This window comes from Vicugna pacos, chromosome 10, assembly GCF_048564905.1.
Source record: "Vicugna pacos chromosome 10, VicPac4, whole genome shotgun sequence".
Classification (NCBI taxonomy): domain Eukaryota; kingdom Metazoa; phylum Chordata; class Mammalia; order Artiodactyla; family Camelidae; genus Vicugna; species Vicugna pacos.
Genome location: NC_132996.1, coordinates 634,223 through 661,662, shown reverse-complemented (window position 1 = coordinate 661,662; position 27,440 = coordinate 634,223). Strand labels below are relative to the sequence as shown.

At 44.4% G+C, this 27,440-nt stretch overlaps 1 protein-coding gene across 1 annotated transcript in view; it reads right to left on the bottom strand.

Moving 5' to 3' along the window:
- The window catches only part of LOC140698887 (uncharacterized), a 116,427-nt gene that overhangs the window by 41,493 nt on the left and 47,494 nt on the right, over positions 1-27,440 (bottom strand). The window contains exons 10-12 of the mRNA XM_072970746.1: positions 14,495-14,668; positions 13,902-14,041; positions 9,192-9,410 (exon numbers count right to left, since the gene is read on the bottom strand). Coding sequence (XP_072826847.1) covers positions 13,988-14,041; positions 14,495-14,668 — 228 coding nt within the window. The 3' untranslated portion in view covers positions 9,192-9,410; positions 13,902-13,987. The remainder of the gene's footprint in view (positions 1-9,191; positions 9,411-13,901; positions 14,042-14,494; positions 14,669-27,440) is intronic.

Below are 27,440 nucleotides of genomic sequence, written 5' to 3'. Positions count from 1 at the left end.
AGACACAGCGCTCAGCAGTCTTCTGCACAATCACGGTTGTGCAGCCCTCAACACCTTCTATTTCCAGAACACTTCATCAGCCCAAAAGAATCCCCCTATCACTAGCATTCACTCCGTAATCCCCCTCCACCCAGCCCCTTCCAACCATCACCTGCTCTCTGCCTCTGCATGTGCCTTTTCTGGGCTTTTCAGATCACTGAAATCAACAATATCTGGCCGTTTGTGTCTGCTTCCTTTCAATTAACATGCTGTTAGCAAGGCTTGTATATTTTGAAGTGGCATCAGCATCTCTTTATTTTTTATTTTTTTTGGAAACGTTAAAGATTATTAGAAGGTGGTAAGTACTATCAAAAAGAGTAGAGTGGAGCATAAGTGATTGTGTTTCAAAGGGAAAAGTGTGGGTTGAACAGTCAGGGTGGACTTCCCAAAACAGGTGGCATTTTTCATTTTCCTCTTTTTTTTTTTCTTTTTTATTCACTCTTACGTGTGAATAATGTTCCACTACATGGAGATACTACATTCTGTTCATCCATTCAGCAGCTATGTATGGACGAGGTCCAGAAGAATGAGTGTAAGGGGTGACTAGCATGGATGGCATTTAAGCAAAGGGCAAAATGTGTTTTCAAAAAAAAGCCAACAAACAGAGGCGCAAGGAAATTCAGTGCGTTTCTGAGCAAAGTGCTTGCTTGCTTCGGCAGGACTACCGTGCAGGGCTGGGGCGGATATTGGCAGGAATCACGGTGAGGGAGTCACCTGAGAAGACACCCCACTGCAAGCAGCTCAGCCAATCCTCCTCCCTCATCCTGTATTGTTAGAGCAATGTTTCTAGGTTACTCTTATTTCAATTAATAGCATTTAACTGCACGTCTGATCATCACCATCAGACCACATTACCTCCAAGTCACAGAAAATCATTCACTGACCGGAGCAGCACCAGGACATAATGGTGATGGATTAGGGAGTCCTGCAGCATTCCAGCCTGCAGGCACAAACCCCACATGTGCCCTGGTGATGTCCAGAAAATAAAATGCATGGAAATATCTCACTGCTGGAACACGACATCTGCCCTCAAATTTCCCGAAAATCATGCTGGCAAAGCACTACTCAACCTTCTCAGTACAAAAAAAAAAAAAAGCTAAGAAGGCAAATTTAGGCTCTTCCATTGAAAACCAGCAGCCACCACTGCCAGTATTTGAGCTGGAATGCTCCTGACTTTGAAAACCACTGCGCAGTTACTTTTCAAACGTGAAACTCATATATATATACCACGTAGATGATATTGCAGTAGGATTTTTCTTTTCAAAATTTCCAGTTGCAAAATTAGCACAAGAAAGTTTATGTTTAGGCTTTAAAAAAAATCAATTATCCTCCATTTTCTTAATTTTGAACTTATTATTATTTTATAAATGGAGCTATGGTGCGTATTTAAAACCTTTTGATTTCTGAAAACAAGACGTTTATGACCTCACTATTTCAGAGCAAACTTTAACGATTCTTTGAGAGGTGGGGCCTGGGGTGCTCACTAACAGCTCTTTAAATACTGACAAGGATGTGCTATTAAGTAATACAAAGGCTCTAAGTCCACATTAGCTCAGAAAGCAAAGAAACCACACCAAAGACTTCCTTAAATATTTTATATATTCCTATTCTTTTGAATATTAAAGCTCTTAAAACATATGATTTTTTTTGAAAAAGACAACAGCTGTAATAATTTTCCTCTCACCAAGAAAGCAATCTTTATCAGGAATAAAAACCCCTATGGAAATCGAAATGACAGGACGTTTCTAGCTAAGTGAACATCCAGATCTGAACACAAACCTAAATCCTATCAGATCTCACTCGAAGGAGCTCTACAAAGGCCTGGGCAACCCTGGAGATTAGCTCTTTTGTTCCAAATGTTGGCTGAGCTAAGATAATCACACTAGGCATGGAAAGAGAGAAGAGGAATGTCCACCTGGCAGCCTCCATCAGTTTTCTTCCAGCCACAAGGTGCCTCTAGGGCAGCCCCGCTAACAAGTCCCCCATAAGAAAAGCCGGCATCCACACTGCCCCTGCCGTCCCCAAGTAGCCCCGAAGCCCATATCCCAGCCTGTGAATGGTCTTCAAATGATCCCCCAGTTGGTGGCACCCTCCACCTCTTCCCCGCTACACACACACACAAAGCCACGACAGCCTTCCCAAAGCACAAATTTGATTACATCAACCCCACTTCAAACAGTTCAGAGGCTCCCTGGTAGAGTTCTAGCCCCACCCCAGACCCTGCTCGCCCAGCCTCATCTCAGTACATAGGTCCCCAGTGACCTCAGGAGCCCCCTGACCTGCTCCTACTTCCCACTTGCCTCCAGGTTCATTTTGACTGTTTCCCAAGGAAGCCTTCCCTCCCTCCAACCTCCACAATTTGTTCCTCTCTTCCTAGAACATTCTAGGCTAACTGACAACGCTAAGCTCTCAAGAAGCAAATACATTTTGCTTATTTATGTGGCTACATTCTCTCCCCTAGACTCACTGAAGTGCACGTGTTATGAATAAATGAATGACGGGTTGGATCTCAAAGGGACAGACATACCTGCTCTCGCCCGTCCCGACCCTTTTGTCTGTAGTATATCAGAAGCAAAACCAGAAGTACCTTTCCTGAGGGTCACTTCTGTTGACACCCTTCACTGCCTACTGTGTCAGTTCTAGTAAAACTCAACTTCTTCCAAAGCCCTACACCCCGGACTCTCTCCAGTGTCCTCCCCAGCAGGGGCTCCCTCCACCCTGGACCGCACAGGGCACTCTCCCCGGGTCCCCACGCCAAAAGCCTCCAGGCCTCTGCCCGGGCTGCCCCTGCGATCTGAGACACATTCTTGACTCCTTCTCCTGGCTGACTCTTACTCTGTCCTCACAACTGAATGTACAGCCCATTTCTTCCAGGAAGTCCTCTCTGATAATGTCCTTTAGGTCTTGTCTGGGCTCTATCTATAGCAGCAGTACATGGTGACCAACTGGGTGTTTGCCCGCTCCTTTGAGACCACGAACACTTGGGAACCACGTGGGAAGGAGTGAGAGATTACAAGACAGGTGGGGGAAGCAAAAAGCAGAAATCACAGCCCAAGTCCCAAATTCAAGGATACTTTCTCAGAAAAAGGTATAAACTATTTCACACGTGTGCAATTTGGCTACTATTTTTGTGGCTTGTGGACAGCAAGAACTTGGTGTTCTAGCCCAAAACCCAGGTTACATGCAAAGAAATGTATATATTCTTATCCAAAGGAAACCAGAGCTGCTCAACAACAGTTTTCATTTAGAACTGAAAGGAAATTTGATAAAGGCAATCTCTCTCTCTCTCTTCTTTCTTTTCTGGAATCATATAATTTTAGAAGTATTTGCGTGACTAACAGACGTCTACAGCCCGTGATTCTGCACTGAAGTGTTTGGGGCTGAGGAAGCCCAGATTACATTCACTCTGTAAATGTAATCACACCAACACACTGATAGGTGCCGTGAGTGGTGGAGCTGATGTTCCAAAGCAGGCAACATTATTCTGTAAGAGAACTCTAAATAGAAAGTAAGAAATGCAATGTCCTGTACTCAATTTCATTTGCTATATGGGCCATTAACTGATAGTATATTTTGACTAATGAAACCCAAAAATAAATTGTCAACGTCGATTTTCTTCATCTGACCGTTTTATGCTAACATCGGATATTAAACTCTCACTCCATATGGAAAGCTCAGGCCTATGCTGCAGCACAGATACATCCCGAGGAAGAAAGCCGACCAAGGGAGAACTGGAGAGTTTCCCTTCAGAAGCTGCAAAGTCTGGTTTTGCACCTGTACACCATTTGCAACCACGTCATCATCAAAGGAGTTAGACGTTACCTCTCTGGGGCGAAAATCACTGCGTGCTTCAGAACCATCAAAGAATGCTGAGCTTTGTGAACCAGTCCAGAGGCGCTTAAATCATACTTTTTCTGAAAGGCTCCAAAACTGACCCACTTCACCATTCCAGGTATAACAGGGAAGTACTGGAAACAGTAGAGAGAACATGCCCTTGAATTCTGACAAGGCCCTGCTTGAATCCTGCTACATCATTTACTAGTCACTAAATGGACCAATTCTTTAACCCCTCTGAGAAGGCTTTCCAATCCCCAAAAGGGGGCTGTCAGCGCCCACCTGGGAGGCATGGATGTGAATGCAACACGCAAGTAGGGCGGCCGACTGGTACCTGACACGGGGCCTGGCTAGTTTCCCTCGGCTGCCCTTTTCCCCCTTTAAACTTGCACTGTTCCCCCGGTAACGATCAAGCCCCCGGAACAGACTGCCCATATCTTCTGTGTATCCCTGGATACATGCCTTACCCTTAGGAGGCCAGAAAAACAACTGCCTCCTCCCAAGTCACTAACAATGTTCTTAAGAGTCTGGGTATTTTTAACTCTATTTTTCAGGGAGACTATTCCAGAATTTTGCAAGCACCATTCTCCAGGTTGGCTCCCCTCCCAGTGCCCATCCCTTCTCACCTCAGATCCTCTGTCTGACTGCCTTCTGTTCATGGGAAAGTGAGTCCGGTAAGGTGGGGCTCCCTAGACCTCCCTCCCTCCCTCACAGGTGATTGTGACTAACTTCTCCCCATTCCTCACTGCAACTCTAGCATCTGAGGAGTCTACCCTCCCGTACCCTGCAGACTCTGCACCTTCCCAAGACGCACACGTGGCCACGACCCTCCCTTCAGATTTCTTCCTGGCTGGCCCTGCCCAGCCCCTGGCCCCTTAAGGATAACTGGCATTGCTTTGAAAATGGCAAACGTCACTGACTGACACACCAAAGCTGTATGGTCTGGGCTTTCCTCCAACCAAGACACAGCCCTGCCACCCCTCAGCCTCAGTCTGCAGCTCTCGAGATGATCTAATTCACATGCAAGGCTGTGAACACCAGCTAAGAATGACGACTCCCAACGTGTATCTCTAGTCCGGCTCCTTCACCTGAGCCCCAGGCTCATCGACCCGAGTGCCTCTTTGAAGTCCTAATTTGGATGACAAATGGCATCTTAAAAATGCCTCATGTCCACCATTTACTCTAGAATTCCATTCCTGGCAGGTATCTCCCAGACTCCCCATTTTAGTAACAGCCCCAGCACCCACCGAGGTGTCTGAGGTCACATTCAATTTCCACTGTTCCCTCCCCCAGGCCCTGCCCTGGAATCAGTCCTGTTATTTCCATCAATAAGCCCATCTCAACTGTAGTTCTGTAGGGACCATGGCCGGAAACACACAAGCTCACAGCATGGTGCACTAACAGTCCTCCGTAGGGTGCTCCCTGGAGGGGGAGGCATCTCCTGCCGCTGTTCACCTCAGAAGGCAGTGGATTCTCACACAGGATGTCCAGGAGAAGGGACTCAAGGTTCTCCCATGGTCTGAGCTTTGAAGGGCCCGAGGTCTGGGGGAGCTCCTAATTAGCAGACACACTTGCCAATGAGCAGATGAGGATGGGGGAATCCACGCAAGGCTGTTATCACTTCAACTCATGGGCTCTCAGGAGCCACAGGAAAGGCCTGTGTCCAGTGTACAGCCCAGCCATCACAGATCCCAGCCTGCATTTGCCAACCCGGACAGCCTAGACTCCATCTACTTGCGACACTTACTTCTGTTCTGTTCCCCACCCAGAATGTGATGGACTCATTCAGATATTCTGGCCTGTCTCAAGCGAGACAAATTCAGTGAAAAATGAAGTGTCCACATTTGGACCAGAGCATGAAAGGAGAAACAAGGCCTCATGGTCAGCATGATGGTGGTGGCCACACCCTTCCACCGGGTGAGATGAACCATGGTGAGGGTGAGAATCCAGGGTCCTAGGTCGGCCAAATCATCTTCCTTCACGGTTGTCTGGGGTGTTGGAGACTGACTACCACAAACTAACGACACGGCTGTCAGTGGTGGATGTCAGCTGCAACAGAAACGGATTCAACTCTTTACTGCCAACATGGGTTAAAAGTAAAGGCCGGGGCAGGGAGGTCTGCACGGCTGCTGAGGCAAACCACAGACCCAGCTCTGAATGCCCACTGGCTGGAGCAGAGAGGAAGCTACGGCCCTTTTAGCTGTCCCTGTGTCCAACAGATCCAGGTGAGCCAGCTACTTAGGAGAAGGTCATGTTGTCCTGATACCCAGAAAAACCAGCCTCGTAAAGGGAACAAATAGTGTCATGGATTTTAGACCCAATTCTGCCCCTTTATGAAGGCAAAGTAAAGTAAATGGCACGGGGAAGTTGAATGCAAAAAAAAAAAAAATTAAAGAACCAAACGGTGACCGCTTCCTCCAACAGCGTCCGCTGCAGCTGTCACCTCCGTGGCGGCCACTTCCTCACCAGTGACCGCCGGCCAGGAAGCGCCGTCATGCACGTCACACAGCGACAGCCAGGAACCGCGTGCCGAGCACGTTTGTGTAAAAGCAGGAATCGAGCAAAATGCTGCAGAGTTTGACCTTACAAGTTTAAATACTCCATGAAAAGAATCCCTGAGCAGCCGACAAAATCAATTCGCATCTTACTTCTTCAAAACAATCAAACAAATTTAATAAGGGTGCATTTGTCACCAAATAAAAGGAGGACCAAACATGTTCCTCAAAAGCAAGGATTTCAACAGGTATCAAACACCAGTGGGTGATGAGCTAACAAAGCAAATATTCCAAAAAATTAGAAAATAAAAAATGACTAAGATAATAGATGGATCAAAACAGCTGTTAAGTTGTTGTTTTTAAAGTGATGGAGACTGTACGGAGGGCAATCTGGCTATTTCCAATGCAGGGTGTGCACAGCCCACATTTTCAGAAGCAACAACATGCTCACTGGGCAGTACAAGTGAAAAAGGAGTAAAGAAAAAGGAAAAGAGGAACAAGAGAAAATTAGAATCACACAAGAACAAAAATGATTTTGACTGCATGTACAAGAATTTATGTGAGTGTGTGAGGCCAGGGACACGGGGATGGTGAGGCCCAACCTCACCTCCTGCTCAAGGGAAAGCAGGGGCCTGAGGGGAGCGGCGCTGCCGGGGGACCACAACGTGTTCAGCTCCCCTAACCCAAATTCCACCTACAAGCGTCTAGGCAGCTTTTGAGCTACAAATTTTTGTCGCATTTCAGTCTGGACCGTTTTACTCACTTCCACCAAGAGTAGCAGGAGAGAATGAGGCTCTGCTCCTGCACCAAAGCATTGTTTAGAAAATTAATGACTGTGGAATAGTAAAAGAAACAATGGAGTAAAAGTGACTGGAGGAGAATGTGCTTGACCCTAGCTCACTGGCCGCGTTATCTCAATGACGTTCAGATGCTGGCTGAGCCCTTATGGTACCACAATAGACAGACCCACAAGGAGGCAGGTTCAATGCGCTGAACCACTGTGGGCTAAGTACACATCCAGCTACTCCGCCAAGTCCCAAGGGCAGACATCAAAAGGCAAAAACAAGCTGGCATTCTCTGGTGGGGCTGCAGACTCAGAGACAATCATTTGTTGAGCAAAAATGTCACCAGTGCCTCCTATGACAAAAGAAGTGGCACTGGCGTGGGGGCTGGGGCAGGGCTCCAGGCTTCCACTGCTCACTCACCAGTCTGTCCAGGGGGAGAAGGTGGTCCCTGCTTAGGTTTCGCTGATGCACCTACCTTGACTAATGTCTGGGGCCTCAGCAGGAGTTGACAGGTGAGGTGAACAGAGCCAGACTCTGTGTAGCACGGTGCTGGGAGCTATGCCCTCAGCAGTGCCCAGGCTCCTAAACTTGTCAACTCATCTCCAAGAAGCAGATGGGGAGTGCGAGCATGTAGATCACAGGGCCCTGTGAGGACAACTACAGATCATGGCCACGACATGCCTCTCCTCTTCCTTAAGCCATAGAGGTATTTCCGGGGAGGAACAGAAAATTCATCCAGAGCCTGCTAGGTGGGCTCTCGCAGGTGGGACTAGTGTCCCCTGTGCTTCTCACTCACAGGGCTGGTCTAGACATTCTTTTTATTAATTCTCTAGCATCTTCTCCTCCAACTTACCAACAACCAGAAAGTAGGATCTGATCTTAGGTAAGTTCAAGAATCACAGAGCACCACCTCCAAAGCGGGCCCGGTAGCACATGCCAGGTCTTCTGACCGCCACCTGTGGGACCACCATGAGCCCTCTCCAGACTCAAGGACCGAGGCCGTAGGCCGGGGGGACACAGCTTCCCTCACTCACCCCAGCAAAGGTTTCCACGTCTCGGCAAAGGCATCTCACCCTCTTCAGCCCGAGGGACAACACGATAGATATATGGGGAAACAGAGCAGAAGGTGGGGGTTAGGCAGCCCAGAAGAGCTCATCTGTACTTCCGAGGCAAAGTGGGGCCATTGACTTAATCACAGGGACAAAGTGGGAATGAACATTTCCCTGCTCTGTCCCATACACCGTGATACGCCTTTCCCTGCATAAGGAGTTCATTAGGAAGTCCCTGGCGGTGTTTCTGATGTCCTAACTTGGCATGGTGGCTGTCGGGCAGGAAGAGACGGCCTGAGCTGAAAAGGTGCTGGGCCTGGGAGGCAGGTGACAGCGGCTCCAGCCGCAGCTCAACCAGCGCCTCGTTCTGCCTCTCGGGGCTCAGCATCTCATCTATAAGCAAAGGGATGAGCATGTACCAGGACAGGCTGCCCAACAGAAATGAAATGAGAGCCATGTAAAGAAAGTTTCCCAGTTGCCACGTTTAAAATTTGAAACAAAGAAACAAACCAACAAACAAAAAACAAATACTAGAATGTGATTTTAAGAACAGATCTTACTTAATCTACTGTATGTAAAATACTATTATTTTGACATGTAATCAATATAGGAAGTAAAGAGATAGTTTATGTACTTTTACTAGACAAGCCTCAGCGTCTGATGTGCATTTGACCTACAGCACATCTCAGCTGAGTCCAGCCTCCTCCCCAGTGCTCCTAGCATCAGTGGCGTTGGCTACTTTATTGGACAGCAACTCCAGGGGTTCCACCATGTTCCTGGCTGTAAAGCGGGAGTAAGTGTCCACACTAACCCTAAAAGGATCTCTCTGAAATAAAGGCGGATTCACTTTGAAATGTCTGGAAACCGGCGGGCTGCACCTCCCTCCCCCCTTGGCTACAAGATTGACTTCTTCCTTGCTGATCCCTTTCTGGATGTAGGGAAGCAATCCAGCACACAGCCAAGGTGGACTGGCCTCCAGGTAAACTTACCTGCTGTCTGTGTCCAGTCCCATGAAGTCCTCCTTCTCAAACGGGATGCAGGGGAGGGGGATCTTGTCCCCAGAATTCTTGGGGCCACCATCCAGCCACTTGGACTTGAGCAAGATGAAGAGTGACTCAGTGAAGTCCTCGATCCTCTTCTCCACCACCCTGCAGTACTCTTAGATTGAAGGCAACGTCGGTGCGCGTCTGCTCGGCTACCTCCCCATGCTGCACAAAGACAAAAAGCTGAGAGTCATTAAGCGATGTGCCATACAGCTCCTCTGCATGTGGAGCTTCTCGAAGGCCTTGGCAGAGAGACATTCGGTAATGGTGACAAGGCCCACGACCTTGGGGTGTTTCTGGAAGACGCTCCACCGATTCTCGGGCACATAGCGGTGCCTGTAGTGGATACAGAGTGTCCACTGGGAGCCACAAGGGCTGATATGGCTAACCGAGGTGAGTAGCTGATAGATGCAAAAGAAATTCTCCTCTGAGATGATCTCTATGGATTGGACCACAACGGGACGAGTCTGGTGGTCCTCAGCACACTGCACGTAGTCAGGGATGCTCATGTTGCAGGCCCTGCCGAGAGGGGAGAGGAGATCGAGGTACATTCTCTGCTGTGTGCTACGGGCCCATCTGGGTTGCGGTGACCTGGTGTGTACCAGCCAGAAGACAAGGGAAGCCAAAGCAAATCCAAGGGTACAGTTTGTCCTCAGAGTCTGCATATGGCTACTGTAGCTCGATCACATTACCCAGCTTTTGGTCTAGGCTTCCTGCCTCTGCAGAGAAAGGTCATTTCTTATTTTCTATTTCCAAGCACCTAGCAAGGCCCTGATGCAAAGTCACTGCTCAAAAATGCTGAATAAAGAAATGAACAAAGGAAATGCTTCCCCAACCCCCTTCAGCAGAATATAAAGAAAAGGACCACAGTAGGATCAAAAGATCTGGATTCCTATTCAATTTATTTGAACTCCTAAGCTTCATAATAATGGATAAGAAAACTTGCCTTGGGGTAGAGGGTACTGTTCATTGGTAGAGCATATGCTTAGCATGTACGAGGTCCTGGGTTCAAATCCCAGTACCTCATTTTAAAAATGAAACAAGTAAATACACCTAATTACCCAGCTGAAAAAGTATTTTTTAATTCAAAAGTCAAAAAACACCTTGCAATTGACACAACATTGTAAACTTGACTATACTTCAATTAAAAAAAAAAAGCCTTGCCTTACAAGAATATATCTGGATTACGGATGTTTGAAAATGTAAAATGCATAGGGTACCACCTGCATAAAAGGAGGTGACTGTACACATGTTCTATCCCTCCTTTGTGAGTTATACTTCCTTTGGGGGGGTTATAACCTCTCAGAGCTAATTATGAGTTATACTTCCTTTGGGGGGGTTATAACCTCTCAGAGCTAATTTTCTCAGAGCAGATTAAAAATTATAAACATTACCTGATTCTCAGTACTGCTGAAGAATCAGATAACTCTATGAAAGCATCTGACCCACAGAGTTTACTCAATAAATGTTTGTTGAATGAATGAATAAACAAGCAAAGTGAATGCTGCTCCCTGCCACAAACCATCATAATGGTACTGCCTGGAAATCCCAAGCCCACGTTCACCCGACTCTGCATTAACAATGTGGGTGACCTGGGCAGGCCTGTGTGCTTCTCGAAGCCCCAGTTTAATCGTGAATAGAAATAAGGGCAATAACACAAACCTCAAATTGTTAGTGAGTCAGTAATGAATTGTACCCCAACACTGCAAGATGGAACCATTAAGAAAACTGGGCAAAGGGCCCATAGGCCCTCTCCATATAATCTCTTACTACCACATGGGAATCTACATTACATCTCAAAATTAAAAGTCTAATATTTTAAAGAGGTTATCGAGGTTAGGTGAGCTCACTGTCTCAAATAAGGAACACACAGTACAAATAGGACAATGCCCAGCCCATGAGATACACTCAGTTAACATTCCCACTGAGCCCACTAGTCCCTCCAACTTCAGAGCAAGAGGATGGGTCCTCGTGGCAACAGGCCACAGCACCTGAAGCTAACAAAGCTAATGGTGTCCACTTAAAAGAGCCCCTGTCACCACCCTTGTTCTAATTTTCTATTTGTAATTTTTTTCTTTTCATTAAATTGGAACTCCAAATTGCATAGAATTCTTACCAGATATCATGATGGCAGCCCTTCAAAACCTGACCACAGAGATCATGATGGCAGCCCTTCTTGGTGAAACAATAAAATGAAAAGCCATTTCCACAAGACCTCTGTGTAAATCTACTAGGGAACTTCATCCTGGACTGAGGAAGAGGACTGGGGAGTAGGGGGTAAACTGGGACACGGAGAAATATGGGCCACCTGTCCCACAATGGACTTTAGACTCACCCTCACCCTCCAGGAACGTCTAAATACACACAGACAGAGTGCTATGGACAAGAATTTTTTTTTAAACAAATCCCTGAATCCCTAGCAGATCTTGTTTCTACCGAGACACAAATGTCTTATTTGTATAATGTTTCACAGAAGCCTTAAAATATTATCACCCCAACTTGACACATCAAGAAACTGAGGTAGAGAAGTTTATCACATTCTACAAGATTAGAGAGAGGCCACGTCAGACACCGTATTTAAATCCAAGTCCCTGCTCCGTTGCTCACACTAGAAAGTGTCACATACTGCCTCTTTCCTGCCCTCTCCCTGCAATAAATCTCTGAAGAGTCTTTTCTGTGTCACCTGCAATCAAAATCACATCAATTTTTCACAAAGAGCTATGTCACTCCTTGGAGGACATACCAAAATCTAAAGGGTTGGGTTGAGAGGAGATATTTGCATTTTCTGTTTCTCAAAGGAAACATGGCTTTAAAAGAAACTGAAAAGTATTTATCTAGTCTAAGCGCTCATTGTGCACAGAAAGAAACGGAGGCTCAGAGGAGAAGAGGAAAGGGCGTTATTAACAAATATTGCCTCAGTGCAGCACCAAGCCAGCCCTGGGCACTTCTGGGGGAGGATCTGGAAGGCCCAGGAGAATGAGTGTTAGAAAATAGAAAGAGAAGAAGAATATAAGGCCCCGTCTCTACACCACCATACCATGAATTTCCACCAAATTAACCAGTATGGGTGCAGCCAATATTAAGGTTGTCTAAACAGGTTATTGAAACCTGGAATTCTCAACCATAGTGGAAATTCCAGCATTTACTGTGCTTTTTTCCCAGTTCAATCATCAATTCAGTGGGCATTCTGTACCAGGGACTACACGAGACCTGGAGTTCTCCCAAATAAAGATCTCTATTATCACGTGTGCAAACCACATAAAGGCCACCAGAAGAAAAGCGCCCACAGATAAGATGGAATTACTGAAACTGAAAGCAGCCAAAGAGCATATATTACTAGGAAAAATGGTGCTCCTATAAATGGACTCATGGACATAGAAAGCAAACTGTATTTAGCAGGCAGGAAAGGAGGGATTAACAGATACAAATTAGTAAATATAAAATAAATGACAAGGACCTGCTATATAACACAGGGAACTATATTCAATTTCTTGTAATGAGTTATACTAAAAACAATCTAAAACATATGTATATACATATGCATATGTTTATAACTGAATCTCTGCTGTACACCTGAAACTAACATTGTAAATTGACTACACTTAAATAAAAAATAATTTAAAAAATAAGTAAAAATAAAAGCAACGCCATTAAGAAAAAATAAAAGAACACTCTAATCCCCTTAGCTGTAGGTGGTGGAGAATTCTGGTTGCAAACACCAAGTCCACTGGATCACTCCAGCAATGGCTGTCACTCTTTCTGACCATCAGAGAGTCACTTGTTTCACTGAGGTTTCTTTTCTCTTCTGTGAAAGGCTACAGCTGCAACTAACGATGTATAGAATCTCATCATTCACAAGCCCAACAAGTAGTGAGGACTTCCCATGGGCCAGGCTCTGGACAGAGGAAAATATAGGGTCCGAAATATATTCATGGGTAGAAGAAGTTTGTGCCATAAAGACGTTAATTCTTCCTGTTTTGATAGACAGATTCATTGCAATTCTGATTAGAATTCCTACCAGATTTTTCTTGGAATGTAACAAGTGAATTTATGGTCAAGATTAGCCAAGAAATTTCTTTAGAACCACCACTGGGGAGGGGTGGATAGGTCATTCATTTCCACTGCTCTTTCTGAAGTGATAAAAACGTTCTGGAATAATAATGGTTGCACAACTGTGAATATGCTAAAAGCTGCTGAATTTTACCATTTAAATGGATGGAATTCATGGTGTGTGAACTATATCACAATAACGCTGTTATATGAAAAAATATTTCTTGACAAATATTTTTCTTTTTATACCACTAGTCTGTCCCACAATTTAAGAAAAACAAAAAACCAATACAAACCAAACTGTGCCAGGAGTTCTTTAGGACTGCAATATCCCTGGGTCTCCAAGGCCTCTGGTGATGCTGTTCCTGTTAACACACACTAGCTGGGCTGGGCTAGTTAGGGACTGTAACTGTCTTTTTAAAATCGACGGTCACACGTTTCACCCTTGGAGAGGGAAGGAAGGAGGATATCACAGCTTCATGCCTTCAGCTCATTTTTAACAGAACCAAGCCCTGCTTTCACCACTGTTAATCCCTCTCACTATAAAAACACGTGACATCAACAAGCACCGCCATCATAACACCTGAAAGTGTTCAAGGTACTTACCTGCGGCAGAAACACTGAGGGAGGAGACAGAAGCTTGCTCAGCACTGATGCTCCCTTTTCCCGACTCCACCAGGTGAAGCTGGGCGCTACAGCCAGAGGCTCTCAGCCCGGGGAGCAGCACACACGCCACTGAGCTGGTCCTGAGGGAGGGTGAAAGGGAAAGGAGGGCAGCCCTAGGGGGGAGGGAAAGGGGGGGTGCGGGCTGCAGCCCCGCTCGGAGGCCAGCCCCAGCACCAGCATAAGCCGCCCGCTCCCGTCCAGGTCCGCAGACCACGCCCGCCCGGGAAACAGCCCGCCCATTGGTGGGGACGGGCAGGCGGCCGAGGAGAGGAAGCCCGGGAGGAGAGGACTCGCGGGCGGGAGAGGGGAAGGGGACGCCAGCCGTGGACTGAGGGGATCCCGGCTGCGTGAGAGGTGGCAGGCGCACACCTGGACCTGGACAGCTGTGGCCGGGGCGCCGGGGCAGGTGGTGCTGTCAGAAGGGTCTGGCCAGAGAAATTCAGCTGAACACGGGCTGACTGGCGCCCTTGGGGGCTGTGAAAGGCGGATCACCCTCCCGAAGCCGCCTGAACCCTTTCCCGGGAGCCCCCCACCTTGCACTTCCACAGCCAGAAGCCCCGGCCCCAGGCAGGAACCAAAGGCCTAACGGGCGACAGAGTTGAGAAGCATTTGGGGCCAATCCCCGGCTCGGACATGGAGCTTCGAACCAGCGGACCACCAGGCACCGACAGCGCATGCGCAGGACGGACATGGATCCTCTCTGGATTCTGCGAGAGAAGGTGGGACAGCGAGGGAGGGAGAAGATGGGAGCGGGTGGAGAAGAGGGGAAAAGTGGAGGGATACAGATGGACAGGAAGAGCAGAGAAGGGATGGGTCTGGATAGGGGAGTGTCGTAGCGGAGTTGGAGAGAAAAAGCTTTACCTCTAGGGCACCCTGAGATGGCAGACCTACCTCTGTACCCTTCTGTAACCGTTCAAGTCCCGCAGCTCATGTTTTACCTCCCTGATCCAGCCCTCCATTAGATGCTTCTGCAGAAACACTACGGGGATCACACCCGTTGCCCCCATGCGGAGCTGGGTTTTCTGTTGCTCTGAGAACCAAGCACCCGCAGGTGTTGTCGCTCAGAACTTCCTTGGGAAGAGCACATATTCCCCTTTTACACGCTGGGAAACAGGCAGGAAGGATCACTGCCTTAGCTCCACTGTCCCAGGTGTTGGGCTGGCGGGGAGAGGTGTGGTACAAGATCAGAGCCCCAGACAGAGCAGACTGCCTGAGTGTTGGTGCATAGTCCCCATCCCTCCTGGGTAAACCATACCCCACCCTAGTGGAAACATCAAGGGCTCACAGTGGTTTCCTGGGGGTGGGAGAGCTGTCCTCATGTGAAGGAAAAGTCCAGCTGGGCTAACAAGCTAAGTCACAAATCTAAGTGTGATAAGTGTCGGTTTACTGATCTAAGTTCTGCTGGGCTATCTCGTAAATCTGAAGTTTAGTGTCAGTTTATTGGCCTAACAACCTAACTCGTAATTCCAAGCTCAACAAGTGTCAGTAACGTGATCTATTACAAATTGATAAGCTCCAGTGTACTGATTCCTTGCTTTTTGTTCTTTAAGTCTTATTGGCTAATATCCCCTTAGTTGTATTGAAGTATTTAAAACCTCATGTGCACGTCTTGGAGGTGCTCAGAACTTCGGAGCAGAAGCCCCTCTGAGCCCGCCGGCATAATAATTCTGAGTACTCCAGCACTCCGATTGGTGCTTGTTTCTTGGCTGGCCTGTTTCCATAACACTCAGCTCCAGTGCCCAGCTTTCTAGGTAGATAGGAGTGTTACCAAGTCCAAATTCATTCTCCCCAGTGCAGGACAGGCCAATAAGTTTGGAAACCAGATGTTGGGGCTTGGAATAGCAAGTTTCTGTAGACCTAGTTGGCAAACTAATGTTCTGGAAAACCATCTCCCCAAGTCACAATTCAGGCTCCTTCCCTACGCGCTTGGTTGTTGCAAACTTCTTAGTGTAGGAATTCCTTCTTGTTAGAATCCTTTGTTCTTACAGCTATCTGCGTGGGTCAGATCCCTGTAAATCTCCAACAAAACAAACGTTATTTTCTATTCTGCAATTTGCTATCTTTTAATGAATGAAAAAGTGTTCAATATCCTTAAAGGTCAGAGCTTCAGAATAAGCTCTCCTGTGTATTTCAGGCTCTAGGCAACAATTTTTTACAAGCAAGATGAAGCCTAGGAGACAGAGCATAGGGTTAAATTCAAAGGAACAGATCTAATATGGAGTCAGATTTGTTCTGTTCTATTACCCGGGCAGAAGCCACTTGAGGATTTAAATCTCTTTAAGTTAAAAATAACTAAAATTTTAAAGGAATTTACATGCATAGGTGGGAATGTGCAAAGCATATCTGGAAAAGCACCCAAAAGATAGTAAACAGTGGCATCTCCAGACAGGGCTGAAAGAACAGAGGATGAGGGAAAACTTCTTTCACTTGTGTATTTTTGTGCTCTGTTTGAGTTTTTTTTTTAACCATTTGCTTGCATTTCTTTTTCAGTTAAAATAATGTGTAATGGAGCAAAGGAGTAACTAGCTTAGCAAATACAGCAGCCATGGAATCACTAAGTCATCACTTTTGATTTAAGCCAGAAAGCATTTATTGACTCTCTCCAATGTGCTCAGTCCTGTTTTAAGACTTCTTTTATATTATTATTATTATTATAATACTATTATTATTTCTAGTACTATTACTATTACTATTATTACTATTATTTTATGAAATAATAACATGGTATACCTCACCCCTGCCCATGGCTGGTGGAAAACCAACTGAGTTTTTCTTGAGTTGTTTTCCAAGGAGTAGAGATGAGTTTATAAACAGAACACATCTTCAGGGCAAAACAGGCAGTGTGCATTACCAGCAGGCCAGACAGCAATGAAGGGTTTTCAATAGAGGTGCCCAGAAGCTGAGAGAGAAAGCCTCCAGGACACTACAAAAAGCTGCCCAAACTGCCATCTCCATGGTACTACTGAAATAGGAAAGAACAAATCTGACTCCATATTTGATCTGTTTCTTTGACTTTAACAAAGCCAAGTTAATATGCTCCGGTCTTTTCATGGGTTATGATGTCACAGAGGAAACGGACAGGTCAACAAGGAACCACTCTGCCGTGATCACGGAGCCGGGGAAAGGGATGGGCTGCAAGATGTATGAAGCAGCCACAACTGTGCCCGTGCTTCTAGGCAGGTATCCAAAATTGCCTCGACAAGGTGTCAAACATTTGTGCCCATGTCCTCATCAACAGACATGTATTAAAGACAAATGGAAACATATAAAAGGCCAATACCCTTGCTGGGTACACCGTCCAAAGAACAAAGTCTCAGTTTGACAACTGGCCATCTCGGTTCCATGGGATACATTCTTGGAGAACCTTAAAAACCACTCTTCTGTCCTCAAGAATTGCTGCATATTTGTCCTATCTTTGGCTCAGGGATGCAGCACGTTCAAGTGAACTTTAATGTCTGCACAGATTTGACTGTCTTTCTCCAGGTTCATTTGTCCATTCCAATGAGGCCTGAGCTAATTCCATCCTCTGTAAGATCTATTCCCTCCAGTGACAGCTCATTGAGCCTGCAATTAAAAGCCAAGTGAACAAGACTGTCCTCAGCTAAAAATTTCACCCACCCTTCACTGTTTTCTTAATCTCCTCTCCTGGCTAAGTGCAACAGACTAACACCTCCCTCCACCAAGATTACCAACTATGTCATTTTGTATCCCCAAAGAGAAAGTAAGGTTCAAAATAGAGGAGACAACTACATAGTCACCTCTGAATTCGTAGCATATAGAAATGTTAATAAATAGAACTATGATCATGGCTTCTTTCCTTTAAAACCTTTCTGGTTATTTGAATGAGACCTTGGAAGGGAGGTGTTTGCTGTCCAGTATCTTGATCCACAAGACTCTGGAGGCCTTTTTCAGAATGGCTGTTCACTGATTCATTCAAAACACAACTTATCAATCAAGGAGTAGCTGTGCTTTTCTGCCAGGTGTTTGTGGTCACTCTAATGCCAGAACAACTTTAAACTATATCCTTACTTTGGATTTGTTATTTTTCCCCTCTTCCAACAAAATTGACTTTCCTTATTTTCTTGCCTTGAGGAATTCTTTTATTTCCTATTTCACCCTTTAGTAAACCAAGATCCTCAGGATGGGCTTGGCCCATAATATGATCCCCCATCCAACTCCTAGTGTCAGAGGCCTGGGGCTCACATCCTGCCCTCCTGTCAAGGCAACTGAAAATCAGTTCAGGATCGAACCAGCACCCCAGGGATTCTAAGGCTCGCATATCTCCCAGAAACCCTGCTTTCTCATTTGTCTTGGCTTCTGAGAATTTCCCCTCACTTTCTTGACAATTAGTTGTGCAGCTTGAAAGATGAGGAAGGAAGGTTTTATTTCTTAATCAGCATTTTAAGGAACTTATGTAATGAAAGTTTTCACGAGTTTCTAGAACCCTCCATTGCCGAGATAGAAAACACACTAGACATTTTCTAAATTTAGCTCCCATGTGCATTTTTTCTTTGTTTTTGTTTTCTTAACTGTTAACAGACATTTTTTAATTAAAAAAAAATAAGGCCCCAAAAAGGATAGAACACTGAAGGGGCAATCAAAATTAAAGGGCAAAGACAGAAAAATGATAACTACTCTACAAAGTTAATATAATACATACACTATGTATCAGATCAGCAATTCTCAGTAACAGCTAATTGAAACATGACCATGAGGTAAAATTTCTCTCCTGTCAGGACATGGCCAACAGAAAATACAATTAAACCAACAAACTAATATCCTAAGTCTGGCGAGGTACAGAAGGCTACAAGCTAAATGTGTCTTCTTCTGGAAAAGAGGAAGACACACCAGCTCTTTTCTGTGGAGCCTGAGCCCACGGGAGGACGGTGAAGTGAGCTCTGTAAGTACCCAATTAGCAAACTGAGTGATGAATAAATAGACGTGAGCTTTGATGACAGAGGTGATACTACTATTCATTTGTCCTGTAAAGTATGACTTCCGTTCAGTGATCAATACTTCGGTGTCCTCAGGAGTTGACATTATTCGAAAATGCACAGCCTGGGCCCAGACCTCCTCTTTCAGCTCGTGACACTGCACTTAGATGTCACAAGGGCACCTCCAACTCCACCTGCAAAGAGCTGACTTCACAGTGCTCCTCCAATAGCCGTCCTGCCCAGGGCCTCTGGTCCGGGGCTAAGTTCTCCGTGCCTCTCCCAACTCAGACCCATCACTCACAGATGTGAATGGACCCCTCCTTCAGAGCCCAGATATCCTCAGACACCGAGTCCCACCACCCACACCTGACCTACCAGATACTCACTGTCACTCACTCAGCACTGACTCTGTGCTGGGACCATGCTGCACACTGCAAACCTTATCTCACTGGATCTCCACAAGAGTCCTGGGAATTGGGTACATCACTGCTTCAACTGATTAGATAAATTGTTTCACTTCCTTGAGTGCGTCATTCAAACTGACACGGCTACTGAGCCACAAGCCTGGGCCTGAAAACAACTTGAAAATTGAACACTGCTACACCTCACAGCCACCCTACTCTGACTCATCACATCACCTCCTGCCAAGCCTTCTAAATATTTCCAAGCATTCTACAAGACAAAAGTGAACTACGAGAGCACCCCACTCTCCAACATAAAATCTGTCAATGATGGTCCACTGCCCTTAGGAGAAAGCCCCACCGGGCCTGAGCACAGCCCAACGGCCCAGCATCCGCGTTCCCTGCGCGGCCGCGCCGCCTCACCCAGTACGCAGCTCTACACGTGCCTTCTCTAGGACAGGGATGCTGACTCCGCACAACCCAGGTCTTGTCTCACTTGAACAATGATCACCTTCTTCAGTGTTCATCTTCTTCTTTGCTGACCCTCAGAAAAATGTTTTCTCATGATGAATCAATATCTTTTTCCTTATAACTTCCCATCATTGATAATGAGCTCCCCCAAAAGAGAGAAGACCTAATTGTCTGTCTCCTTATCTGTAAAGTGAGATTAACAAGGAAATATGTGAGGTTTTATGAGAAATAATATTCATGTGAGGCTGAGGGACAATTCCATCATACAATAAGCACTCAATATGTGCTTAATTAATATTAATAAGATTATATTGCATTCCAGCATCCTTCAATCAATTTTTAATGACTTTGTCCAACAGACTACTGACAAACTGTTGGACGAACCACTTTGAGCAGATCAGCACAAGCGTACTGGGATAGGTAAGCGCTGACTCCAGTTGCAGCTGCAGCCACCCAGCACTATAGGGTAGGGGCAGTTTGCTCAAGCTCTTACATGTTGCTTGAGCATTTAGTTGTCGTTATTGATTAAAGACAGGTGTTCTTTAGTCAAAGCCCCTGAAACATAAATCTTCAAAGATTGATGCAAATTAGGTTTCAAGAACAACACTCTCATTAGAAATTATTTGAAAATCATAGTCTTAGCTACTCCGCACATCAAAAGGGCATGTTCTTAATGTATCTGACTAAATACACCGAAAGGGTTGTTTAAAAGAAATTACGATGAAGCCATCCTGAATAAGCTCCAGTATCATCTGCACAAAGCCCCACCCAAGGGTCTCATTTCACATTTCCACATAGGTGTTCAGGTAGCTTAACTTGGGTCTTGGTTTCTTATAACACGGGGTGGGGAATTGTTGTGGATAGATTTAAGTAGCAAATATATAACTAGGGTAATTGCTGTTAAGGAATTCTAGAAATAAGAAGATTGATATATAGTCCCACCCATAAGAAACTCAGCATTTCCAATTACAGCAGCATTAAAAATAAAATGAGAGATACATTTAACAAAAATTTACAAGATTTGTACATTGAACTTTTTGAAGTATCACCAAAATAAATTTTAAAAGATCTACATATATGGAAGACATCCCATTTCCATGGAATGATAGACAGTATTATTAAAAATATTAAGACTCCTCAAAATGATCTACATATACAGTGGAATCCCTATCAAAATTCCAGCTGACTTCTTTGCAAAAATTGAAAAACTGATCCCAAAATTAATATGGACGTGCAAGGGGCCCAGGATAGCCAAAACAACCTTGCAAAAGAAGAGTAAAGTTGGAGGACTCACTTTAAAAGGTACTAAAATGTTATAGTAATAAGTCAGTATGTTGCTGGCATAAGTTTGGATAAATAAATCTATGAGACACAATAAAAACCCACGGGGAAAAACTTACATTTACAGACAGTTTTCCACTAGGGGGCCAAAAACACCCCATTGAAAGAATAGTCTATTCAACAAATTGTGCAGGGACAGCTGGGTGTCTGCAGGCAAAAGAATCAATCTGGAATCTGAACACCCATATTTTATATAACAAATAAAAATTAAAACAAAGTAGATCACAGACAGAAATGTAAAAATTAAACCTATAAACTTTCTAAAAGAAGACACAGTATAAATCTTTGTGGTCCTAGGATAGGCTTTGGTTTCCTGGATACAATACCAAGAGCACAAGTGATAGAAGAAAAAAGCAGATAAACTGGACTTCATCAAAATTAAAACCCTTTTCTTACAAAGGACATCATCAAGAAAGTGAAATGACAGGGGAAATGGGTATCTCAAGTCAGAGAGTGCTTGCTTAGCAAGAAAAATAAAATAAATCATTACATCTAACTACCTCCCCTGTAAAGAAATTGTTTTAATCTTTAAAAAAATATAGTGAAAGACAATGTGCAGAATAGAAGAACAATTTTGCAAAACATGTATCTAATAAGAGAGTAGCATCCAGGATATATAACGAATTCTTACAACTGAACAATACAATAAAACAGACCCAATTTTTAAATTTACCATGAATTTAGATACATATACAAATGGCCAATAAGCATATGAAAAGATGCTCAACATCACTAGACAAATCAAAATCAAAATGAGATCTCATTTTACACCCACTAGGATGGTTATTACCAAATCACGGACAATAACAAATGTCATTCAGGAGGCAGAGAAACCTCATATGCGGCCAGGGGAAAGGGACAATTGTGTAACTTCTTTGGAGAAGCCTGGTATTTCCTCAAAAGCTTAGAGTTATATGGCTCAGCAATTCCACTCCTATATGTAGAGTCATCCCTCAATACCCTTGGGGGGTTGGTTTCAGGAACCCCACACCCTGGATACCATAATCCAAGGATGTTCGAGTCCCTTTACAATCAGCCATCTGGATCCATGTAGTGGAAACTACAGATATGGAGGGCCAACTGTACAGCCAACAGAATGAAAACATATTCTCATAAAAATTTCACATCAATATTCATAGCAGTATCATTCAGAGTAGCCAAAAGTTACTAACAATATCCATCCATCAATGAACGGATAAACACATTTACCAAGAATAGGCCCACAAACTTTTGGTCATTCAAACTTTGACAAAGGAGGTGAGAACATACAATGGAGTAAAGACAGCCTCTTCAGCAAATGGTGCAGGGAAAACTGCACAGCTGCATGTAAATCAATGAAGTTAGACTACTCCCTCACAGCATACACAAAAATGAATTCAAAATGTGTTAAAGAATTAAACATATAGACAAGACACTATAAACCTCTTAGAAGCAACCATAGGCAAAACATGTGACATACATCTCAGCAATGTTTTCCTAGAGCAGTCTACTCAAGCAATAGAAAAACAACCAAAAATATACAAGAGGGATCTAATTAAACTTACAAACTTTTGCACAGCTAAGGAAACAGTAAGCAAAACAAAAAGACAACCAACCTATGGAATGGGAGAAAATATTTGCAATAAATGAAACTGCTAGGGGCTTAATTCCCAGAATATGTAAACAGCTTTTACACTTAATAAGAAAGGAAAACAAACAATTCAATTCAAAAAATGGTAGAAGTCCTAAAGAAACATTTCTCCAATGAAGACGCACAAATGGCCAGTAGGCACATGAAAAAATGTTCAATATCATTATCAGAGAAATGCAAATCAAAACTGCAATCAAATATCACCTCTCACCAGTCAGAATAGCCATCATTGAGAAGTTCACAGACAATAAATACTGGAGAGGCTGCGGAGAATTGGGAACCCTCCTACACTGTGGTGGGAATGCAGTTTGGTGGAGCCATTGTGGAAAAATGTATAGAGGTTCATCAAAAGACAAAACCTTGACCTCCCAGATGACCCAGCAATCCCACTCCTGGGCATATATCCAGAAGGAACCCTAATTCAAAAAGACACCTACACCCCAATGTTCACAGCAGCACTATTTACAATAGCAAGACATGGAAACAACCGAAATGTCCACTGACAGATGGCTGGATAAAGAGGTTGTAGCATATTTGTCCTATAGACTACTATTCAGCCATAAAATAATAATAAAATAATGCCATTTGCAGCAACATCAATGGACATGGAGAATGTCATTCTAAGTGAAGTAAGCCAGAAAGAGAAACGAAAATACCACATGAGATTGCTGACATGTGGAATCTAAAAAAAAAAAAGAAAGAAACAAAAAAATAAACTTATCTACAGAACAGAAACAGACACAGAGTCACAGAAAACAAACTGTGGTTACCAGAGGGGGGAGGGTGTGGGAAGGAATAAATTGGGAGTTCAAGATTTGCAGTTACTGAGTATGTAAAGAATAAACAGCAAGTTTATACTGTATAGCACAGGAGAATATATTTAATATCTTATTGTAACTTATGTTTAAAAACAGTATGAAAATGAATGCAGGTATGTTCCTTTTTAACTGAAGTCTTGTGCTGTAGACAAGAAACTGACACAACATTATAAACTGACTAGACTTCAATGAAAATATTTTTAAATAGACTAAAACCAAAAAAAATGGAAAAGGATATTATCAAACAAAAAGAATAAAGTACTGATTCAGGCTACAATATGGATGAACCTTGAAATTTTATGCTAAAATAAGCCAGACACAGAAAGCCAAATAGTGCCCTATAAGGTGAACTGTATCTAAGCGTTTATTGTACTACTGTAAATTTTCCAGAGGTTTGAAATCTATCAATATCAAAATAAAATGTATTATGCATTAAAAATGCTTCCTCACAGGAGGGCTTCAATTATTAAATGCAGAAATGCATATAAAGCTCTTGGAAAAACAATTTGCACGTCCACACACAGTCACTGCTGTCACTGCCACTCAGAGGGTGGTGACAGCGCTGATGAGAGCTGCCTCCACTCGCTCCCCTGCAGAAAGGAGTGAAGGCCTGAGCTCTGACAGGCAGGGTGAGCGTGAACCTGAGTCATACACAGCCACGTTCCAGACTCTGCGTTACCCAACTTTCTTATACAAACTGCAACATGTAATGTAAACACGCTAGAGGGATGTATCTTACAACACAGGGAATACAGACAATGTTTTACAGTAACTATAAATGGAGCATCTATTGTACACCTGAAACTAATATCATATTTTAAATCAGCTATATTTTTATGAAAAATTAAAAAATATTTTTAAAATGCTATCACTTTAATATTCAATTCGGTTTTTAAGTTACTACTAAACAGCTCAGAATGTATAAAAGCATTTAATTGTGCTGTTTGCTTACATATTTATTTACATTCAGCCTCTTGCTAAAAGAGAATTTAAACAATTCTGTTAAACACAGCTTAACAACCATAACAACAAAAATGCAAAACCGAGTGAAGAGAAAATGGAGATTCAATACTTAAATGAAACCAGGGGGAGATAAACTCATAAAAATGGATTCCATGAAGTCAGGGCAAGTGTTAAAGGCCGACTACAAATTCAGCTGTAAGATTCTTGGCAGCTAAAGCAAAAAGAAAATGATGATGGGGCGGGTGGTAGAGCATGTGCTTAGCGTGCACGGGGTCCTGGGTTCAAGCCCCAGGGCCTCCACTAACAGATAAATACATCTAATTACCTCCCCCCCAAAAGAACCCCAAAGAAAAGATAAAGAGAAATTTCTTTCCCAAAAAACCCTGATATTAAATTTGGGTTAAATACTTAAAAAAAGATAAAAAGAAAAATAAAAAATAGAAGTGACACTGTGAAGGAAAACCCCAGCTGGGCTAACAAGCTAAGTCACAAATCTAAGTGTGATAAGTGTCGGTTTACTGATCTAAGTTTTGCTGAGCTACCTGGTAAACCTGAAGTTTAGTGTCAGTTTAATGGGCTAATAATCTAACACGTAAATCCAAGGACAACAATTGTCAGTAACGGGATCTGTTCCAAATTGATAAGCTTCAGTGTACTGATTCCTTGCTTTTTGTTGTTTGAGCCTTATTGGCTAATAGCCCCATACTTGTAATTAACCCTATAAAACCTCATGTGCACGTCTTGGAGGTGCTCAGAGCTTTGGAAATGAAGCCCCTCTGAGCGTGCCAGCTAAATAAATCTCAGTACTACAACCTTGTGAGTTATACTTGTTTCTTGGCTTGCCTGTTGTTTCTATAACAACACAAGCGATAAAGCCCGTGAGATAAATCTGCGGAGGTTGCTGTCAGGTCCCCATGTCTCACGTAGGAAAATCTGAAACATTTTTCTTACCATTCAGGGTCATCATAAGCCCACCTCACACCTCCCACCTTTAAATGCAGGAGCACAGGTAGGGCCCGACCTTTGCTGTCTCTGTGTCATCACAGTGAGACAGGATGGAAGGGGGAAGAGCACAGCCATTCAAGGAAGGCCACCGCAATTAACATCAAAATGTTAAAGGATTCAAACCCCAATAGGCCTTGAGGCTCAGGATGAAGAGATTTAACTTCTAGCAGATCTTGAGCTTCAGTAAACATCCATTGTAATAGTAACTTGGTGAATAACATGCCCCAGGCAACATGGCAGTCCCAATGCTAGCCACAAAAGGTCAAAGGGTGGGAAATGGCCAACTCCCTGGGAATCCTAGCCCCTTGCCCTAAGGCTGGTCCTTCTACTTATTAGCATATGAAACCACCAAGCCCAAGAAAACAAGCAACACAGCGCCACCTCGCGGTCACCACTCTCTCTCCCTCTTTGGGGAAGGCCCACAATGTGTGGAGTGTGTACCTACTTCTTATATGAGCATCAAACCCCCACACCTCGTGAAGTTTCTCTTGCCTATCAATGTATCTCTCTGAATAAATCTACCTTTACTCAACACTGGCTTGCTCTTGAATTCTTTACTGCATGAAGTTAAGGAACAAAATCTGGTGGGGCACATCCCAGGGGCTCAATGAAAGCCTGGGACACAGCCCTTCTCATGCCCAACGTTTTTTATTCTTGTATCAACAGGACTGGGCTGTGAAGGGAGGTCTGAGGCCACAGCTAAGGGACAGAAGCAGCCTCCAGGGCTCCAATTGGTGGGCAGTCTCTCCCCCAGCATGGGTCTTGGGGTCTGCCCGGTTCTCTGTGTTTCTCTGTTGTGCTGACTCCCCAGACATACAGCGTACTCCTAGGCTTGTCCCCACAAAACCCTTCTCTCCAAAATACAAGCACATCATGTCACAATCCTCTTGTTCAACAAGGAAATGTTCAGCCCACTTTTTTTCCTCCCCAATAAAGTACCCAACTGTCCTCGCTCCCATCACACCACTATTTTCTTTGTGAAAACTCTGCACTCGCCACACCCCATCCTGAACACAGGTGCCTTACTGGCTGTGATTGAGATGTTTCTTTCTTACACAGCAAGCGTCCTTTCACTTTCCCCTTGTTACCTTAAAAAAGCATTTCCTGAGTCACTCACCCCTCTGATTCTGAACTAACAAAGTGCTGAGTTTGCAGCCACTATATGCATACATCCCAGTTTTGGCTAGGTTTCCATCACAAGATCTTCATTAAGGAGCTGCATCAAGAAGTTTAAAGAGGCTATTCTTACATCTGAGTGGAGGAGCCTGCAAAAAAGCTGAATGGCTTTGAAGAGAGAGTTAACCAGGGACAAAGAAGTTGCAGGTCCTAGTCAAAAGTGTCATGAGGCAAAATGTTCTCCCAAGACTCAGTGTGGCTTATGAACACGGAGTCGGCGGGGAGGAGGTGACAGGCAGTGAGTAGGGTGAGTGATACAGGTTACGCTCCCCCAGCTGGGGAAGAAAAGGTTTTTTCCAGTTTTCCAAACAATTTCTTACTACCTTTTTCTATTATTGTCACATACTATTTCCAACGAATTAAGCATATCAATGTCAGTCATTTGGGCCACTTGGGAGGAGCTACACGATGCCATTCACAGGGCTGGGACATGACAGCCACACCAGTCTAGATTGAAAGAACAGTCGGGGTATTTGCAAGGTAATCACGGGCATGCAGCAAACTCCCCAGCTTCAATGACCTCATCTCAATGCTGGGGCCAATAAAACTACCAAGCAAAGTGCGTGATGATTATGGCCAACATCTGTTTATTAGTTAAGTGCCCGAGAGAACTGTCGCTTAATGGGGAATGAGTACGATCAACGAGGCCCTGTCTACCTGGCCACACGCGCCCTGCCTTCCTGCCTTGGTGCAGCAGCAGAACTTGTTTAGCTGAGATGAACACCCCCAGAGCAGCCCAG